Genomic DNA, 20,687 nt, shown 5'->3' with positions numbered 1-20,687 from the left:
TTCTCTGCCTGTTCTTTTCTGTTATATTTATGTAACAGCACTGGACCTTTTTTTTTTTGGTAGATATCTTGCTGTGGGTATTTTCCCCCCCAAGGTAAGTTGCATTTATGTCACATCACTACCCATGTGCCTTCCTCAGTGACTATATCCCAAGTCACTTATTTGTCACTGTTGATAAGAATTGAGAATTGTTTCACTTGCTTCCATAGTACTTTGTGTTTTGGAAAGGCAGTTCCGTTGACTGAGATCAGCTCCTTGATTAGGTTTATTCTCCGGAACAGAATGAGCTGTTACGTCTAAGACCCTTGGATTGAATGCTTTTAAAAAGTCCGTGGCGTCTATCTTTTTAGTTTTAAATGCTGGTTGAGTCCAGGGTGGTGGCTCTGTATCTGTTGTCCTTGCCTGGGGGAGTCTCAGGCTGACTCTCTAGCCCCACTGAGAGGCTCCCGTGTTAGACCAGCGTGGGTGTAGCTGTGGTTTTTTCCCCTTCCCTGCAAAGTGAAGGGACAGGGCTGAAAACACAGATGACCTATCACTGTTCCCAAAACGTTGACCTTTCAGTAATGTGTTTACACAGTGAAAAAGCTTGGCTGTATTGAATTTATCCTGGTGGGAAGCTATTTCTTGGATGGTATGTACCTAATGCTTTTTCTTTAGCTCAACCAGCATATTATCAAGACGGCGCACTTAAGTACCCAACTGGCGATGATGTAGCCACCCTCAATGTGCAACCCTATTCCTTTTCAGAAGGATGGAAGAAGAGTTCAGAAATTCCATTACCAGACAGATTCTGGCTGACCCTGGAGGCTCTGGAAATTTCCATCACCAATCTCTAGAGTCCCTTCGAGCAACCCAGTGGCTCTGTATCCTGAGGAAAAAGGCAGCCCAGATTTACAGCTGGAGACTCGACTACCTTTTAAAGAAGGTTGTGAATGGGGGCAGAAATAAAATTCTTCTGTCATCTTCTCAAGAGCCCAAGGATTTAGTTAACCAAATACTTTTCCATCACATCATCATGTTTTCTGGGGCCATCTCGATCTGAAGTGGACCTTTCATATGGAGAATGCACTCAAGGTTTTCATGGTTAAAAAAATAGAATTCTGCTGTTTAAAAATCAGAATTATTATGGATGTGAATATGTTATGTTTTGAATATAAAACCTTTGTGAACCCAAGTGCCAAATGAAATAGTGGCTGGGTGTGCCTGTCTGTGTGCACACAGTGAAGTGATAGCAGTGTGCTCTTTCTGCCAATAAAGTGGACTTGAAAATATCCTCCCCGTGCCTGTCTTTAGTGATCATATTAGCATTTGCTGTTGTATTTCACCCTTTACCGCCTAAACCCTGAGTGTCACTCAGTGGGTGAGTAGCCACAGATGCTCCCAGAAGCCTGAGTAAAGGTCAGAGTGCAGGCTAGATCCTCTAGGGCATTGACAGTCCCCGCTGCTTAGCACTCAGAGTCCACTCAGAGTCCGTCTCAGTCTGCCTTAGTCTACACCTCGGGAGTGTAGGAGGTGCTAGGGGACCAGCAACTAGGCGGAGAGCGCTGACTGAGAAGGACGAGTCTATTATTTAAACAGAAAGCACTGCATGAACTTTCTCAGAACTGTGATTCCATGAACATCTTTTTTCCACTTGACTTTTTTCCTCGGGTCCTAAGTGTTTTTGTTGTGGTGTGTGTGTCCCACTGCGTGCGGGTCCTTGGCAGTGGTTTGCAGCAACAGTCTTTGTCCCTGCAAACTCAGGTGGCCTGTCTTTCTCCTGACTGTCCCCAAGACAGTTCATGTCCTCATTCCCTCTCAGTTCTTAGAGATTTGCCTCTGGGCTGTCACCAGTCATTTTGCCATCATCCACGGCCATCCCAATGTCTGCGTAGCCAGGCCTTCCAGAGCACAGGCTTCTTGGGTCCTAGACTCCACTGTCCCTCAGTCTCACCCATACATCCCACCCTAGACCAGTGCCGATGAGGCCAGCAGCCTGATTTCCTATAGATACTCGCTAGTCACTTTTAACACATTAAAATAAAAGCAAGCAAGCAAGCAAGCAGACAAACAAAAAAACCAGAAAAGCAGCAGAGACTGTGGCTAGAAAATATTTGCCCTCTGGCCCTTCACAGGGAAGTTCCCAGTGCCTTAGCCCTGGATTGCACTTCTCTAAAATCCCCTGAACTCCACCTCTAGCTCACCTTTTTGGTGCACACCCCAGCCTTTCAGGCCTCCAGTTCTACTTTTCAACATTTCTTATCCCCCTGGTGCTTTGCTACCACTGTAATAGTTTCCTGTGGGTGCTATAACAAATGGCCACAGCTTACAACTTGTTTAGTTCTTGAGATCAAAAATCCAAAATGATTTTGGGTGGATGTTGGCCGGGTTGACCCCTTCTTGATATCCTGAGAGTCCTTTCTTGCCTTTCTGCTTCTAGAACCTGTGGCATTCCTTGGCTGGTGGCCCCATCATCCCAGTCTCCACCTCTTTATTCATGTTGCCTTCCGTTCTTTGACCTTCTTGTTCAACCACTGTATACCACGTGCCTGCTAAGCAGGTACCTTGCAGGTTGACTAATACCTTACCTGCTTTTCCCTCCAAACCCACTTGGTCCCAACACTTCCCTGTGACAGGTGAGAACACTTACTTTTGTGCAAGAGCCAGCCCACCACTGTTCTTCACATGTCACCTCCACCTTCAGAGTACTTCTCACCTCCTCCTCCTATTGCTGTGCTCCACGCTAGTATTTTGGGTCTTTGGGCTTCTGTCCTTCATTCTGTGTCAATCTATTCAACTTCTGCTGCAGAAGTGGCTCATTTAAATAAAGACAGACCTCTGCTTGGAACCCCCTTGGTGTCTCAGAGGGAGAGCTGAAGCCCCTGTAGTGGCTTATGAGAGCCAGAGAGATACCCAGTTTGTTCCTGATCATGTTCCTGCCTCGCCCCCCATTCATCTGCTTCAGCCACATTGGCTGTCAGACCATTCCTGGAGCAGACTGAGAGTGCTTCTGCCTAGGTGCCCTCTGCTCCTACCTCCTAATCATGACTCCTCTCTGAGCGCCCCATGAAAAGATGCCACCCATCCTACTCCTAACCCCCTTCTTTGTTTTCCTCCATAGCATCTAGAACCATCTACCCCCACAACAGCTGGTGTTTTTCTCATTGTATGTCTTTCCCTGCTGGACTGTATGTTCTTCCGTGAGAGCAGGCCTCTCTGAACCTTCCTGCACCCCCAGCTCCTATAATAGCATCTGGCTCCCAGTGGCACCCAGTAAATATTTGACCAACAGCTGAATTTAGTTACAGGTAACCAAGGATTTCTTCTGTTTGTATTTAGGGGTTTTGTGCAGTTTCTCACAGTGCAACCAGCAAAAGCAAAATAGCCTTAAATGTGCTTCCCGGTGGTGCAAGGTTATTAAGACGCAACCTATGAAGTAATCCACAGCCTCTGCAGCACGGGTTTGATCACTGGCCAGCCAGGGAGCAACCCACATGGCAAGGCAGACCTCTCCTGTCTCACCTGCTGCTCCCCTCGGCAGTGGATTTCAGTCAGTCTGCCTGTTCTGTTCTCCACTCTGTCTCTGGTGAATCCTCTCACCCCCCACACCCCGCATCTCTGGCCTGTAACCCCGGTTCTTGTATGCATAAATAAATATATCTTAAAAAAAAACTTCAGCTTGCAAATATAATGTAGTACATGTGGATGTTGATTTACAAATCTGTACACCTGAAACCTTTATAATGTCATAAACCAATGTTACTTCAGTTAAAAAAAAAAAAACCTGAAAAATGGTGCATAAAAAAAGTTTCCAGTCATGTTGCACCTCAGAAGGCCTATGATGACACTTCCTCTAAGTAACCAGAAGATGGGCCCTCTTGTCCTTAAAATGCAAATGATTTTTCATGCTAAATTGGAATTTAAAACTAAAAACGGGGCCTCCCCAGTGGCGCAGCAGGTTGAGCGCTGTGCTGTGAAGCTGTCTACAGCCTCAGCAGCGTGGGTTCTATTCCGGCCAGCCAGGGAGATACCCACATGGTGCAGCAGGCTTCTCCTGTCTCACCCACTGCTCCCCTCAGCAGTGTCTTCAGTCCGTCTGCCTGTTCTGCTCCCCGCTCTCTCTGATGAATTCACTCACCCTCCCACGCCTCTGACCTGTACCCCAGTTTTTGTATAAATAAATAAACCTGTAAAAAAAAAACCTAAAAACAAAAAACATACCTCTTTCTACTCTGAATGAAGTCAGTTAATTAGCAGAGGACTCTGACTCTTGTTTTCTATAGGAATTTAAAAGAGGTGCTTTCTGTTCTGCTTTTATGTTTATTTGCTTTAAATCATGACCCCCAAGCTGATTTCACACATCTTTTGTTTTCCACTTCAGATTCCTGAGTGGTTTCCTCCTGGGACCTTGGAACCTTCATTTCTGGAGCGTTCTCCCCATTTCTCTGATGACTGGCTTTCATTTTTGCACAAGGATTGTGAGGCTACATGATGGGTGGTATTAGTTGTCACAGGAACTCTGAACCAGGCACTCAGACTTTGGGTGAGCCCCTGTTGTATATGGTGGTAGAAAAGACTAGAAAGAACAGATGTGCCCCCTACACTCTCCTCTCTTCCCTTGACTCTTCTCCACCAGTGAGTTTGGATAGTCTCAGCAGCCTGAGCATAAATCGAAAGGGTGACGAAGTTATTAATGGCACACACTGTCATTCTTGAGTAACGGTAATAGAATGTCCAGTTTAGTTTGTTTATAGTTTTGTGACACTATATGCAAACCAGGCTCAACCATAAGACAAAGTGCCAGGCTTCTTAATGTTCCACAAATGTGTTAAAACAAAAACAAAACAGCTTTATTGAAAAATAATTCCTATACCATACAGTTGACTCTTTTCAAATATACAGGGCAGTGGTTTTTCACCACAGTCACTTTCAGAACATTCTGTTAACCACAAACAAACATCCTGTACCCATGAACACTTACCCCCAGCCCCTGGCAGCATGAGCCCACTTTCCATCTGTGGCTGCGCTGGTTCTGGACATGTCACATCAGTGACATTCTGTGTGGCCTTTTGTGTCTGGCTTCTCTCCCTGAGCATCGTGTGTTCATTCAGGTTACAGCATCTATCAGTACTTTATATATTTTTTGATGGCAAAATATATTTGACATGAAATTTGTCATTTCTGATTTCAGCAGGGATTCCTAACCTAGGGCCTGGAAATCCCCAGGCATTTATAAGGCACAACTGTGTGCAGTTTGCAGGGAATCAGAGCAGCACAGGAGGTCACAGTTTGCCTCTTGATTCTTAAAAGGGTCCAGAAAAGGACTGTTAAGAATTGAGAGAAAGGGGCCTCCCCGGTGGCGCAGCGGTTGAGCGCTGGGTTGCGAAGCTGCCCGCGGCCTCTGCGGCGCCGGTTCAATCCCCGGCTGCTCCCCGGCCACCGGAGGAGGGTCCCACATGGCGCGCAGACCTCTCCTGCCGCCCGCTGCTCCCCTCAGCAGTGTACTTCGGTCCTTCTGCCTGCTCTGCTCCCTGCTCTGGCTCTGGTGAATTCTCTCACCCTCCCGCGCTTCTGACTGTACCCAGTGCATGTATAAACAAATAAATACATAAAAAAATACATGCCTCTTTAAAAAAAAAAAAAAATTGAGAGAAGGTAAGGGTGACTGCCCACCTCAGGGAGCCCGAGAAGGGGTATGGGTGCTTTTCCTTCAGATGTGGGGCAGGTATACTGGGCAGGAGCACCAAACTCCACTGCCCCTCCCAAATGCTGGACTCTGATCCTCCAGCCCCAGCTCCAGGGACCCCAAGCCTATCTTAGGTCTTAAGTTTCTCAGCAGCAACACTACTGACTTTGGGCCTGGTCATTTTATGTGTGGGGCCATCCTGGACATTAGAGGCATTGAGCAGCATCCCTGGCCCCACCCACTTGCTGATCGGTACACCCAGTTGTGAGAGTCAGTGTCTCCTAGGGGCAGAAGGACCCAAGGTGAGGACCCCTGCTCTCGGTTTTAACAACCACAGGGGCCATGCCTGCAGAAGGTCTTGCCCATGAGCCACTCAGAGGTTAGCCCCATTCCTGAAGCCGCAGTGTGGCAGGCTGTCTGCCCAAATGTTCCTGCCCTTCATCCCTTCTTATATCCACTTCATAAAGACCCAGACCCAGATTCCAGCTAAGCCACTCTTAATCCCTGACCACCAATCCCTCACATCTCAGAAACTGTGAGGATAGTGAATGTTTATTATTATTTTAAGACACACCATTGGGGGTAATTTTTAATTCAGCCACAGATAACTAGAGTGTAGCATAAATGTCTACCAACAGGAAAATAGCAAATGTGATATATTTAAAAAAGTAAATAATTTAATTTTAAGAATGCAAGGTCCAGGGCCTCCCCTGGTGGCGCAGCGGTTGAGTGCTGGGCTACGAAGCTGCCTGCAGCCTTTGTAGCGCCGGTTCGATCCCTAGCCGCCAGTGAGGGTCCCACATGGCACGACAGACCTCTCCTGCTGCCCGCTGCTCCCCTCAGCAGTGTATTTTGTCAGTCTGTCTGTTCTGTTCCCTGCTCTGGCTCTGGTGTACCCAGTGCTTATATGAATAAATAAATAAATCTTTAAAAAAAAAATGCAAGATCCAGGACAAAAGTAGGAATGGAAGCCTGCATACCGTATGTCTATTTTAACATTACAGATCAAACAGGCAAAATAATAAATATAATATTTGTCCCACCTACTTTGACATATATACCTTTTTGCCAACAAAAATATTTTAAGAAGGTGATACTGTCTTTTATAGTTGGCAAAACATTAAAGATGATTGAATTTAACTTGAATTGTGCATGTCCAGGTGTTAAGTTAATGGGCTGATGATGCTGGGATACCTTAAGTAAAATAAGAACATACTAATTCATAAATGACTATAAATTTATCCCCCCCTCCCCTATCCCCTGGAGGTGACCCCTCGTGGAACCTATGTGAGTGAATCTTACAGTATCTGTCCTTTTGTTTCTGGCTTATTTCACGAGCAGCATGTCCTTAGTGCTAATCCACACTGTAGCCTGTGTCACAGTGTCCTTCCTCTTGAAGACTGAATGCTCCAGGGTGTGGGTGGACCCCATTGTGTGCGTCTACCCATTGGCCCATGGACACCAGGTCTTGGCTACTGTTTCCACCTTGTGGCTACTGTGAATCACACCTCTGTGCACATGGTTGTGCAAATACCTGTTTGAGTCCCTGTTTTCAATTCTTTTGAGTCGAGTCACAGAAGTGGAACTTCTGGGTGACCTGGTCACTCTGTTTAATTTTTAGGAATCCTACAGGTTGTTTGTCACAGGGACTGTACCATTTTGCATTCCCACCAGGGTTTCTATTTGGAGTTGATGAGAATGTTCTAAAGTCGATTGTGGTGGTGATGGCATAACTCCCTCCACAAAAGTGTACACTCTAAATGAATTGTGTGGGATATGAATTATAGCTCAAGAATTTTTGCGCCCCACTCCCACCCTCTGCCGTGCTGTGCTAGAATGAGCGTCCTTAGGACTTGCATCCACAAGTTTGATTCAACATGTATTGTTGTAACTGACTTTTCTTAAATTTGAGACTTTATTCACTACCAAAACTTCATTTCTTTTTGACTTTTTCTTTCCTCAACGCAACTGAGAGCTTCTGTAATGTGTCCAGAAAGGTCATCAGCGGGCGGCAGAAGCTGTTATAAATCTGTCCCCTCCAAAGCTATAATTTTCATTTGTTTGTTTATTCCATACATCAGTTACCCTTTACAGCTTAGGACTTGTCTTCTTTCCTTCCCCATCCTGTCATGTGTCACAGGGTAACCTAAGTATGCCCTGCCCATTCTGGACGCAGTGTTGTCCTGAAGGGCAAGGAACACTATGGAATAATCCGGGGTGGGAGTCCCCAGCAGGTAGCATCTCGGCAGCCTCTTGCAGGTTAACAGTGTGGGTAGGTGCCGTTTTGGAACCCACCCTCCAAACTCAACAAACATTACTTTTGAAAGCAAAATAGAAATTATAATTTAATTTATACTAAAATTTATACTAAATTTTACCAACATTCAAAACCATTTCAAGCTAATCTTTTTGTCTTAAAAAAGTTAATTGATGTGTAGTAACGAATGTTAGCTAGACTATTGTGATTGTTTTGTAGTATATATCCATATCGAATCATTATATTGTACACCTGAAACTAATGTAGTACTCAGTGTCAATTATATCAGAAAAAGTTAATTGTATATTATTTAATGTTTTATGAACATAAACTTGTAATTTTCATGCTCAAGATCCATCTAGTTGTCATTGTGAAGACTTGGTATGCTCTACCTTGTCACAGACCTGGGCACTTAGGCCTCCAAACTTTTTTTTTTTTAAGATTTATTTATTTATGCATACATTTATTTATTTATTTATTTATGCATCTGGCCAGGCCAGATGTGCAGGAGGTTGAGAGGATTCACTAGAGACAGAGTGGGGAACAGAACAGGCAGACTGACTGAAATACACTGCTGAGGGGAGCAGCGGGCAAGACAGGAGAGGTCTGCCGTGCCATGTGGGTATCTCCCTGGCCAGCCGGGATTGAACCCACGCTGCAGAGACTGAGGACAGCTTCACAGTGCTGTGCTCAACCTGCTGTGCCACCAGGGAGACCCAGGCCTCCAAACTTAAGAGTCTTAGGAATTGCTTTATATTTACATGCTACTCAAAGTGGCATGGGAGCCTCAGTCAGATCCCAGTGGGGAGGAAGATGTGGCCCACAGCACTCCTGGGACATGACATCTCAGGGAAGATACTGCTGTTCCTCATCTTCCTGAAAGGAAGGACTTGAAAAGCTAATGGGACAGTGATCCAGGCTCTTCCATCCTCCTGACTTTGAGGCCTTGTTAAAGCCATCTGTGAAGCTGGGTGGTAAAACCCATATATTTTTAGAGCCTTCAGATGCCATCATCCTTTGCTTTGATATCACAGAACAAGAGATAGGGATATCTCTGGGACCTGAACAGTGCCATTCACAGAGCAGATGAGGATGGAGCTGTCCATGTGCTGCCCAATAAATATGTTTGCTCTAAACCAACAATAACCCATAGGCCTTTCTTCAGTAATGGAAATATTCTCTCTCTCTGCTGCTCACCAGTGTAGCCATTAGCCACATATAAATTGCATATGTGGCCAGTGGCTGCGATACTGGACAGTACAGCTCTAAAATGTGAGACCAAGGGTACTATCCAAGATATGTTAAAACAAGACTAATACAATGGAGTAGTAGAAAAATAACCCAATTAATAAATAGGCAGCAGATATGGACAGTTCACCAAAGAGGAAATCCAGAAGGCCAGTACCTATATGAAAGAATGTTCATCCTTTCTTCTAGTAAGAGAGAAGGTTAAAAGCACCGGAGACACCATCTCATACCTGTGAGAATGTCACTCATTAAGAAGACCCCCAACGATAAGTACTGGAGAGGATACAGAGAGAGAGGACCCCCATGGGAATGGTTGGTGGGACTGTGAACTGGTGCAGCCATTATGGAAAACAATTTGGATTCATCTTGAAAAACCACAAATAGAAATACTGTTCAGCCCTGCAACTGCCCAAGGATTGGGCAGTCCTTGGGCATCTATTCAAAGAACATGAAACCATCAGTGCAAAAAACTCCGTATTCTACAGTGTTTGTTGCAGCACTGTCTACAGTAGTTAGGATGTGGAAGCAGCCTAAAATGATGGGATCAAAAAGATGTGGTAGATCCACACTGTGGAATACTACTCGGCCATAAGGAAAAAGGAAATGCAGCATTTACAGAAAAACAGTAGCTTGACGGAATTGTGGATAGTAAAGCAAGTCAATGACAAAACCAAATACTGGACATTTATATAATGGATGACGTAACAAAATAAAATACCAAAATTATCAGACATCAATAAACACAGTGAGGGCTCTGTGCTTAAGTGGGGAGTGAAAAGGGAAGATAAAGGATGGTGGTAGGGGAAACTTTTTAAAAGATGTTCATTATTTAATGAAAAAAACAAAACAAAATATGAGACCAGGGCCAGGGACCCATCCAGCACAGGTGGAAGGAAAAACGTTAAGAGTTAAAAATGAGGGCCTCCCCGGTGGCGCAGCGGTTGAGCTCTGGGTTGCGAAGCTGCCCGCGGCCTCTGCGTCGCCGGTTCGATTCCCGGGCTCCGGAGGAGGGTCCCGCATGGTGCGCAGACCTCTCCTGCCGCCCGCTGCTCCCCTCAGCATTGTGCTTCGGTCCTTCTGCCTGCTCTGCTCCCCGCTCTGGCTCTGGTGAATTCTCTCACCCTCCCGCGCTTCTGACTGTACCCAGTGCATGTATAAACAAACAAACAAACAAACAAATAAATAAATAAAAACATGCCTCTATTAAAAAAAAAAAAGAGTTAAAAATGAGCAAACCACATAACTTGAATCAATCCAGATGCCTTTCAGACAACTCGGGCAGTGAGGGAGTGAGGACAAGTTGCAGGGTGAGATGTGGACTAGAACCTGGCTTTACACACATGATACTGAAAAACAAAAATACTATGTTGCATGAAGACTCAGACCTATGTAGCAAAGTATAAAATCACTAGGGAGAGAGGGAGGGGGCTGAATCAGGGCAGAGCTCTTGATCAATACAGCAAAGTATTAACCATATCTCAGAAAATGTTTAGAAGTCCAAGGAGGTTCAGATAGCTAGTGCACCACCTTAATCTGCTTTTTCTCCAAGTCTCTAAGACTGTAATTCGGGGAATCTAAATGATCCTTTGTAATGGACTGAGCACCTTTGCCCTGGGAGAGATGAAAACGTCACGCAGTATTGCAGATCAGAAATTGTTAGGCTGCCGATAGTGTTTGCATTTTGCTGAGGGTTTCGATGTGGTGGGCAGTGCCGTCACACTGGGCAGAAGTGGCCCCTGGTCCCTGTAGGCCCAGGACACTGCCTCCTGCTGAGTCTGCAGAAACACACTGTAGGTCGGAGCACAGAAGCTCTCACCGGCCATTTCCCAAACATGTGCTGCGAGCACCTGCTTCCGAGTCAGTAAATATTTACTAAGCACCTGCTATGTACCAGCTGCTGCTGCAGTGCCAGGAGAGAGTTTGGGACACACCTCAGTTCCATACTCCTGCAGCTTTGCACTGGCAGGAGGAGAAAGCCAGGGGCAGACGGGCCAGAGAGCATCCAACAGCGCTGGGGAGAAAAGTCAGACAGGGTGGAGCAGTGAGTGACCGGATGGGGGTTACCTCTGCTCTTCTGGACAGGAGTCAGGGAGGTGGTAGTGGAGCAGCAGAAACCTGCAGCGGGGGAGTGAGCAGGTTTGGGAGGGGATGAGAACAGAGTCCTGGAGGGCTCTAAGCAGTCAGCTTAGTGACATGGTCAGCTTAGTGCTTTGAGAGGACACTTCCGGCAGCCAAGAGGAGATGTGGTGGGGGGCAGGGGTTAGGTACCGGAGGCCAGGAAAGGGTCAGGTTCCCTGCTCCTGCAGGCACCCCCTGCACTGTCCTCAGCACGTCCAGGACAATACCCTGTAGTCCCCATTTCACCACGGCTATCTCCCAACTGGGCAGTGAGCCATCTATGAAGGCACAGACTCCATGGCAGTCCTGACGCGTCTGGCACTAGCCAGAACACGTGGGAATGCCAGAAAGATGGTGCTGCTGCCTCTAGTCCCCCCTGGCACCCCCAGTGGGAGCCTGAAATCATTGAGAGTCTCCAACCCTATACATTTACGCATCACTTACCAATGGGGATGCTTCTGTCATTGTGAGAAGGTCACAGAGAGTAATGACACAGACCTAGATGGTCCAGACCTCGGCCCACCCCTCTCGGCAGTGCAGCCTGTGGGGACCCTCATTGTGTGTGTGGCCCACTGTTGACCTGAATGTTATAGTGCCACATGACTGTATATGCTGGTTCTTTTTATACATGCCTACCTGTGATAAAATTTAATTTGTAAGGTAGACACAGAGATGAATGACCACATTAATAAAACAGAGCGATTATAACAATATACTGTAATAAGAGATAAGTGAATGTGATCTCAAAATATCTTACTGGGCATAACATTTTCAGACCTTGAAAAGTGAAACTGTGAATGAGGAGAGATGACAGTACTTAGCTATGCTTACCCCCAACTACACACACCTCACCTCAACCCGTAGGGTTTGAGGGAACCTTCTGGTATGATTCTGTGTTGATATTGGGCCAACCCTCTGATGATACCCTCCCCTGACAGACAGGCTTTCAAAGCTTTTAAATCTAAAGACTAGCCAGAAGATGGCTGATACTTAGCTGAGTGCAGGACACTGGGCTCGGAAAGACCTGGGTCTGGACCAGGCACTGGATGTCTGTCACCTGTCCGAGAGTTTCCCTGTCTTGATGCTGGGGACGGCAGCGTGGGGTGACAGACCAAGCCTCGGTCGTGTGCTTCCATGAGGTCGAACAAAACCTGGTTTTCTTTCATGAAGACCTTTTAGTTTACTGTCAGCTCACCTTCCTTATCTTAATAATCATGTGGCTCCATTTGTTCTTTGGTTACAAAGTACTGCTACCGTCCAACACTCTGGAGAATCTTGAGATCAAGGAAGAGACTGCTGCTCAAGTAGATGGCCTGAGAAGTCATCAAGTGCGTTCTAGGCCTGACTGCACCTCAGTTTCCTTGTCTGTAAAATGGGCACAAGGACGGACCCTCCCTCTCAGGGTGGTTGTAAGATCGCATCAGGTTGGGGGAAGTGCTTACCCCTGCGCCTGCTCATAGGAAGGTCTCAGCTGATGTCAGTAGTAACTGAACATGTCAGACAGCGTACGACGGTTTGACTTAACCATTTTCCAACTCTGATGGTGTGAAAGCAGTGCAGATTCAGTAAAACCACACTTTGAATTCTGAATTGTTATCTTCTCCTGGGCTAGTGCAGCCCAGCCTCCAGGAAGCCATGTGATGGTGAGGGCAAACAACCAATTATTCTTGAGCCTCAACAGAGAAGAAAAGCTGTTGACTTTGCCGCTAAAGCATCTCCATCATCTAGCAATTCACTTTAGCTCAGTGCTCCGTGCAGTCTTCAGAACCCAGTGTGCTTTCAGCTACGTGGATGTTTATGATGAGAACCCGTAATCACCATTTTGTTGTTCATTTTCAGTACAGTAAGTAGATTGCACAGGCTGTTTAGCACTTTATTATATTGATGAAATAGCCCTGTGTTAGATGATTTTGCCCAACTGTGTGCTAATGTAAGTGTTCTAAGCATGCCTTAGGTGGGTGAGCCGGAGCTGTAGTGTTCAGGAGGATAGGTGTCTTACATGCATTTCAATTTAGCATATTTTCAACCTCCCACAGGTTTATCAGGACATAACCCCATTGTTAGTCCAGGAAGATCTGTATATTCACGTAGGCATCCAAAGCAGCTCGGGTCTGGTGTTTGATAGAATCTCTGTCCTCAACTTCAAGTTCTACTTGGAATTCCATCGCGGCCTGGCTTTGTGTCTGTTTGCAGTTCCAGTGCGCAGCCTCCACTGGCTTTCCCCCCGCCTCCTGCTGGAGCCAGCTTTGCCACGCAGCCTGTGGTCCCGTCGCTTCCCCCCACGGCCCAGTCCTCTGGGCCTGTTGCCTCAGCGGGTTACAGTGGATACCAGCCCCACTCTGGCCAGGACTTCGGTTACAGCAGCCAGGGACTGGCCCCCGTGTCCACCACAGCATCTTCGTACCAGGTATTGGACATGGACAGTGTGGGGTAGGAGTATGCAGTGGGTGCCCCATGCTGGCAGGTAATCCAGGACACACCCTTGCCCTCCAGCTCCCAGGGGACCTGTCTGGGCTCCTTGGGCCCTTCTGGGTGCTGACATTGTGACCTCCCCAACTACAGATCTCTGTGCCCACAGATCTAGCCAATGCTTTCTACTTGGGATCACCACCTGCTGGATGTGGTCTCACCCCCCCCCACCCCGAGCCTCTACCATCAGTAGCCTGTCCCTGGTTCAGTCAGTAAATGACACCACCAGCCGCCCAGTTAGCCAAGCTTGCTCTGTTTGGCCGCATCCCCTCTCCCCCTCGCTGGTCATTGCTTTCCCAAGCCTCTGGACTTCTCCTGAAGCCTTCCTCTCCACTCACTCCAGCCCTTCTCCCGGGCCTCCTCCTGGTCCCTGTGCTTTTGTCCTCACCTCCACGTTATACCCAATCTAACCCGGTCCAGATCCCTTGTGAACCAGAATCCAGTCCTATTCCCTGCTGCTCTTGGTGTGGAATCCAGGCCCTTCTCAAGCCCTTGGCACTAGCCCACCAGCCCCCTTGCCTGGCACTCACCACTATTCCAATCATATGCTCTTAACCCCCTTCCTGGTCGTCCGAAAGCCCACTAGCTGACCCCTGCCTGGGGGCCTCTGCATGCTGCTGACCCTGCTGGGAACTCTGTCTGCAGGTCTTCACACACTTCCCTGCTGCACTGGTCCTCCGAGGAGCCATCTCCTCGTCCTGCTGGACACTCCAGAGCACTTTGTCTCTCAGACATTAACATCAGTTCCACAAGAGCAGGCTGCGTCCACTTCACTGCTCCCCCAGCACCCAAAACAGGGCCTAACACAGCCGCGGCCCTAAGTGGATTTCTCCCCACCCTGTGTCTATCCCGGGCAACCCTCTTGCAGGACAGTTACAGCTACAGCTCATCAGCGACCACCAGTAGCTACGAGAACAAGCAGTGTCCCCCGCCTTTCGCCGGCCAGCCACCACTCTCTGCTGCAGGCGTGCCCTACCCGCCAGGTGAGTCCCTGTAGGCCGGGGAGTGGGCGCAAAGAGACGCTCACCTTAGCAGGGCGGGGGGGGGGGGGGATGGGGGTGGTGGTCCCCATTCAACTTCCTGGTTTGAGACATTCCAGATTCCGAGGAGATCAGGGGTACAGTCACATGTCTCTTAACACTGAGGGCCTGTTATAAGAGATGCATCTTTAGCAGTTTTGTCATGGGAACATGAAAACATGGTCGAGTGTGATGACACAGACCTGGCTGGTGCAGCCACTCACACCCAGTGTCTGGCTCGACTGTCATCCGCGCAGTCTGTTGTCGACTAAAATGTTGTCAGTGACACGTGCCTGTATGGATAGCAGGACTGTTTCCTCAAGCACACCTGAAAGCCTGCGTATGAGACGGGGCTGAAGCCAGGACGCTTTCCCCGGACCAGAGGACTTGGATTTTAGAGGTGGAAGAGCCCAGGGGCACAGGCCTCCAGCCAAGGGGTCACAGAAGCTTTATTATTTATTTATTTAACAGATTTATTTATTTATTTATTTATTTATTTATTTATATGAGAAACCGGGGTACAGGCCAGATTCGCCGGAGGGTGAGAGGATTCACCAGAGACAGAGCAGGAAACAGAACAAGCAGACTGACGAAATACACTGCTGAGGGGAGCAGGGAGTGAGTCAGGAGAGGTCTGCCGCGCCATGTGGGACCCTCACTGGCCGGCCGGGATGGAACTGGCGCTGCAGAGGCTATGGACCAGCTTCATAGTGCTGCGCTCAACCACCTGCACCACCAGGGGAGGCCCACAGGAGCTTTAGACACTCAGGGAGCTCATGACCAACTGCCCCCAAGACCCACTCTTGGGGACCTCGGGGTCCATGTTGGCTCTTGGCAGCTGGGGAGGTGGTAGTCGTGGGAACTCCCTCTTTTTGGTGTCAGGGGGGACAGCAGTGAGACCGCTTCTTCAGAACAGGCTGTGTTTGCTCTCCAGGCACGAAAGGAGCCTACGGTCAGCCCTGCGGAGGTTACAGCCCAGCACAGCTGCCACAACAGGCACCCGCTGCTCAGGAGGGCCAGGCAGACAGCTCTGCGCCTGGGGCCTGCCCCTACGCCTCGGCGGCCAGCATCCTGCCAGCAGCCTCTGCCGCTACTCTCTCTCCCTACACCCCGACCTCATCATTCAGCCCTGCCTCTATCCCATACTCTGGTAACTGGGGGCGTGGGGGTGTGCATACTGGTTGCTGCCTAAATCAGTGTAGTCCCAGAGCCAGTCCATCCCCCTCTCTCCGTCTCTGCTTCTTAGGGCCAAGCTACCCAAGCTACGACACGTCCGTGTACTCAGCTGCCAATCTCTTCTACCCTCCACCGCTGCCCCCACAGATGCAACCCCCGCCTGCCCCGGCACCCCTCCAACCACCACCACCACCTCCTCCTCAGCAGCCCCCACCCCTCCCAAAGCCCACAGACCCCTCCCTGTGGAGCAGCTCGGGGAGCAGTGCCAGTGCCAGTTTTGCTGACAACTTCACCAAGAAACCCCTGGTTCCCAACAAGCTGCTGAAAGCCAAGGGCAGCCCCAGGCAGCCGTTGCTTCTCTACTGTGAGGTCTGCAAGGTCAGCTGCGCTGGTCCACAGGTCAGTCGCCTCACCTGTGCCGGCAGGTCCCCCACAAGCTGGGAGAATTCTCCCTGGCCCCCTGTCACTGACCAGAGGTCAGAACATCAGGGTCAGGGGCACTGCCTGCCCCCATCAAGTGCATGTCAGGGTGGCCTTAAAATGGCCTAGCTGGTAAAGAAGGACACCCTGATTGTTGGCCACAGAGCACGGTCTTGAAAGCGGACGGCATAGAGCAAGCGGCAGCCAGTGTCCTCTCCTTAACGGAGGGAGGGTTGGGGGACAAACAGGGCCTCCTAGAGGCTGCTAGATGTGGCCTGCTGGGTACCTTACACAGAGCCATAAGTGGATAAAAACAGTTCTGTGTGTGTGTGCACATGTGTGCATGGGACACACGTGTGTGTGCTGTGCGTGTGCATATACACATGTGAGTATGTGAGTGTTACCCAGGTGAAGGGTCCTTCAGCCACGGATAACCCAGCTCACTTCCTGGAAAGGTAATCAGATGCTCCACAAAATACCGTGCGCTGCTTTTGTTCTGTGCCCGCCTCTTGTCCCCTGCCCCTCCCGGACAATGTCACGGTTTTCTTGGTTTCTCGCGTACTTTCCAGTGGTGTTTTTATTATATGAGTGTGGCTTTTTGGCGTGGCTAGAGTGCACTGCAGAACAGCCACACGAGGCGGGTTTGCTGGGACTGCCCTCATCTTCGGACCCCAGGACTTGGGCGGCCTGCCACATGAGAGCTGGGGCACTTGCCAGGGGCAAGAGGGTATTTGGGACACAGTAGAGCAGGATGCATGGCCTGTGACTCACGCATTCTCTGCCACGCGAGCTCCTTGCTTTGTGGCAGCGTCTGAAAGGGAAACGCATCCGCGTCTTTCGGTGCCACGTGTCCTTGCGAGTCTTGGAGGTCTGAGGTCTTTGCTGGGTTTCGGAAAAAACAGAATTTTCTTTCACAGCAGCCCCAAAACCAAATGTGTGATCCTTTGAGGGTGTTTGGTTAAGAAACATGCTGTGTTTTAGAAAAGAGAAAGCAACCTATCTTTTAGTTGTGAGTGTGTTGAATGGGCTTGCTACAGTGGTGCCTGGTGAGCGCTCACCTCCCACGGCCCCTCTCTCTCTGCTGACAGACGTACCGTGAGCACTTGGAAGGGCAGAAGCACAAAAAGAAAGAGGCAGCTCAGAAGATGGGTGTCCAGCCCAATGGCAGCCCCTGCGGTGTGCAGGCCCAGCTGCACTGCGGCCTGTGTGCTGTGTCCTGCACCGGGGCTGATGCCTACACGGCCCACATCCAGGGGGCCAGGCACCAGAAGGTAGGCGCTCCAGAAGGGCCACGCTCAGGCTTCCGCACCCGGAACCCAGGGTGGTATCAATGCCGCAGTGTGACGAGAGGAAGCTCTATCTGCAGGGCCCACACAGCCTCATTCCTCAGCAGCCAGACTTCACCCCCCAGATAGAAAAGTCATTCCTGCCCACCAGACAGAAGCATAAAGCAGGGAGGGACTGGGATTGAGGCCCCGAGGAAGCATTCTTGACATTAGGTGTGTTCCTGCTTTCATATGAACAAGAGTTTGAACACTGATGAGAGCAAATGTTATGTTCCACATGGGCTCCTGTTTTTTAAAAATAAATAAATCAAATTTTATAAACCAAATTAAATTGTAACTTTTAATATCAATGTCTTAATTGATATTAAATGAATATCAGTATTTTAGATATTTATTACTATTTCCATATCAGCATTTTCCTTTGGCCTTATAAATGCCCGGATCCTGTCACTTCCTGAGGAAAGTTCATGGGCTCCCCCAGCTGAGAAGAGGCAGGGAGATGTCGCCTCTTTCTCTGTGCCTGCTCCTCCTCTGGCCCAGAAGGTGCTTTGAAGAGCATCACCCCTCTTCCAGATGGTGTCGTTACCCCATGCTGGAATGTTCCAGCCTGGGCGTGGGGAGGAGGAATGCCTGGTGGGTCACCTCCCTGGAGCGCCATGTGGGTCCTGGGCAGGAGCAATGGGAGGGTGCCTGTCCCTAGCCACTGTGCAAAGTCTGAGGCAGGAACAGCCCTTTCCAATGGGAACATTTGCAATAAGGGCTTTTAACCGGGGAATGGGGTAGGGAGAGGGCTTTGCTGAGGATGGGGGAGAGAAGATAGGATTCTAGGTAGATCTGTGTCCATGGGTCTATGCGTTCCTACAGAATGTGGCCCTTAACCACCATCTTCCAGGCATGCTGTGCCCCCATCTGTGGTGGGCACTGGACTGGTGCTTGGAAGGTAGAAAGTGGCCTTTGAGCTCCAAGCAGTGTTTGGAGGGAAAGGGTTGGTGGAAGTCAGCGGGATGGACACGCAATCATGCATCTCCTGACACTTCAGTCAAAGAGGGACGGCATAAATGGCAGCGGTCCCATGGGCTCTGCCATAGCCTAGGTGCATCTCAGGCCCTCCCCCAACAGGTCAGTGTAACAACGCTCATAACCTTTGCAGACGATGCAATCCCCTTAACAACACATCTCTCAGAACACGTCCCAGTCGTTAAGCCGCCGTGACTGTATGTGCGTGTGCGTATGTGTGGCTAGTGGGGAGCTAGTAGCAGGAGGCGACTCAGAGGGCCTTCTAGAGGACATGCTGCTCCCAGGGACTGGGGATGATCATGTCTACAGGTTGCTGCTCCTGCCCCAGCCCCCATTTTCCGCTTCTCTTGAATATGTTTAACCAGGCCTAGAAGTGGCCCTGACAGGGACGCCTGGGTCTGTTCCAGGTCTTCAAGCTGCACACCAAATTGGGAAAGCCCATCCCCATCATAGAACCAGCACCAGGAAACTCCAGCTTGTCCCAGCCCACTGGCACTGGCAAACCAGCCCCCCTCGCCATACAGAGCCCACCCAACACCTCCGCCAAGCCCGTGGCCCCTGCCGGCCCTGACACACACAACTTGAGCAAGCCAGCGCTGCCCAAGGGACCACCAGCCTCGCAGGCCACACGTGCGGGTACGTGTCTGTGCTGGGAAGCAGCACCCCTGCAGGCTCCTGTGCTCTGGTGGGCAAATTCTGCTCTGATGAGTCTGTGGGCTCCTGGAGACCCTCGGCCCTGCCTTCTCTCTCATGGGGGACTCAGTGGCTGTGATGTGGTAGAGCTGCCTCTGTGTGACAAGGCTTGGGCTGGAAATCACTGGGATTGTATTCCACTGCCTGCTTTATGGTTTACCCACATGACCCTTTAAAGTAAATTTTGTTATTAGTCAATTTTCAGATGCAAAACTGAGGTGAGGCAAGGGTGTCCCTTGGTGACTGGCCAAGGGACACCCATAAGCAGTGAAGGTGGCAGTCAAACTGAGATCAGTCTGCCAGTCTCTGCCCTTCACTACCACAGTTGACAAAGGAGGGGCCCAGGAAACCCCGAGTTTTGAATAATAATGATATTAAAGACCAGATCAAATAAATAAGACCAGATCACAAAACAATTGTGATAACAAAAAAGCCTTCCTTTTGAGGGTCACTGAGTTGTCCAATGGAACCAGGCTGACCTGGTGCTCGGCCTTCCTGGCATCTCTTATCTGTGAGCTAGGGCAACAGGTTTTATCCAGCTGGAGCATCCCGAGTGGGGCCTCCAGGCAGGCTTCTCTCGGGATGCATTTGAACTGCTGTCCAGCATGGTGTGGGCCCCACTCTCTCAGCCGTGGCTTAAGCTGGCATGAAAGGGTCTTGTGGGATACCACAGGGGCGGGAAGTGGGGCTGGCAGCGGATGAAGGGGGCAGCGGGAAACAGTTGTGTGGTGGTCTCTCCACATGGCAGACTGGAAGCCCTCCTTGGTTTGAATTACAAATAACAGAGTTCTTCCTTCCAGGGCTTTCTGAGGAACAAGCAGTGGGTAGCAAACCCCCTGAGCCCAAACCAGAAGAGCCCAGAGAACTGGCTATTCAAAGAGGCTCTGAGGAAACTTCTGGAAGCTGCTGTGACTCACAGCCAGTGGGCCCAGAGTACGTGGAAGAGGTAAATGCCGTTAGCCGTCACACCCACAGGACATCTGAAATTTACAAGCCTGTCCCCTGGCAGACCTCAGTTGAGCCCACTGGAAGGTCCAGGTGTTGGGTTTCAGATCCTAGAAACAACACGTGGTACAAGCAGAGGCATTTCCTGCAAGGCAGCCTTTTATACCTGCAGAAAAGCAGGTAGAGAAATCCAGGCTCTGGAAAATGAAGGCATTTGGAAAGCTTCCATCTTGTGCCTTTGTTGGGCCTGAGGGGTCTCAGGACTTGCAGAGGCCAGACTGGTAGACAGCAGAACCAGGTCTCTGTCCACGTCACTTGCCTCTAGCCCCGGGCAGGGATAGATCTCCTTCACCTCACCCATAGGCACTCGATCC

The 20,687-nt window shown here is 49.5% G+C and overlaps 1 protein-coding gene across 1 annotated transcript in view; it reads left to right on the top strand.

The window, feature by feature from the left end:
• The window catches only part of ZFR2 (zinc finger RNA binding protein 2), a gene marked incomplete at both ends in the record, with an annotated part of 44,815 nt that overhangs the window by 5,907 nt on the left and 18,221 nt on the right, over positions 1 to 20,687 (top strand). Inside the window, 6 exons of the mRNA XM_084248633.1 lie at positions 13,488 to 13,695; positions 14,626 to 14,740; positions 16,023 to 16,351; positions 17,461 to 17,643; positions 19,083 to 19,311; positions 20,169 to 20,314. Of these exons, the coding sequence (XP_084104759.1) occupies positions 13,488 to 13,695; positions 14,626 to 14,740; positions 16,023 to 16,351; positions 17,461 to 17,643; positions 19,083 to 19,311; positions 20,169 to 20,314 (1,210 nt within the window). The remainder of the gene's footprint in view (positions 1 to 13,487; positions 13,696 to 14,625; positions 14,741 to 16,022; positions 16,352 to 17,460; positions 17,644 to 19,082; positions 19,312 to 20,168; positions 20,315 to 20,687) is intronic.

The sequence above is a fragment of the Talpa europaea genome, assembly GCF_964194135.1.
Source record: "Talpa europaea genome assembly, chromosome: 12".
NCBI classification, from domain to species: domain Eukaryota; kingdom Metazoa; phylum Chordata; class Mammalia; order Eulipotyphla; family Talpidae; genus Talpa; species Talpa europaea.
The sequence above is the reverse complement of the archived record's forward strand: the minus strand, read 5'-3'. Positions and strand labels throughout refer to the sequence as shown.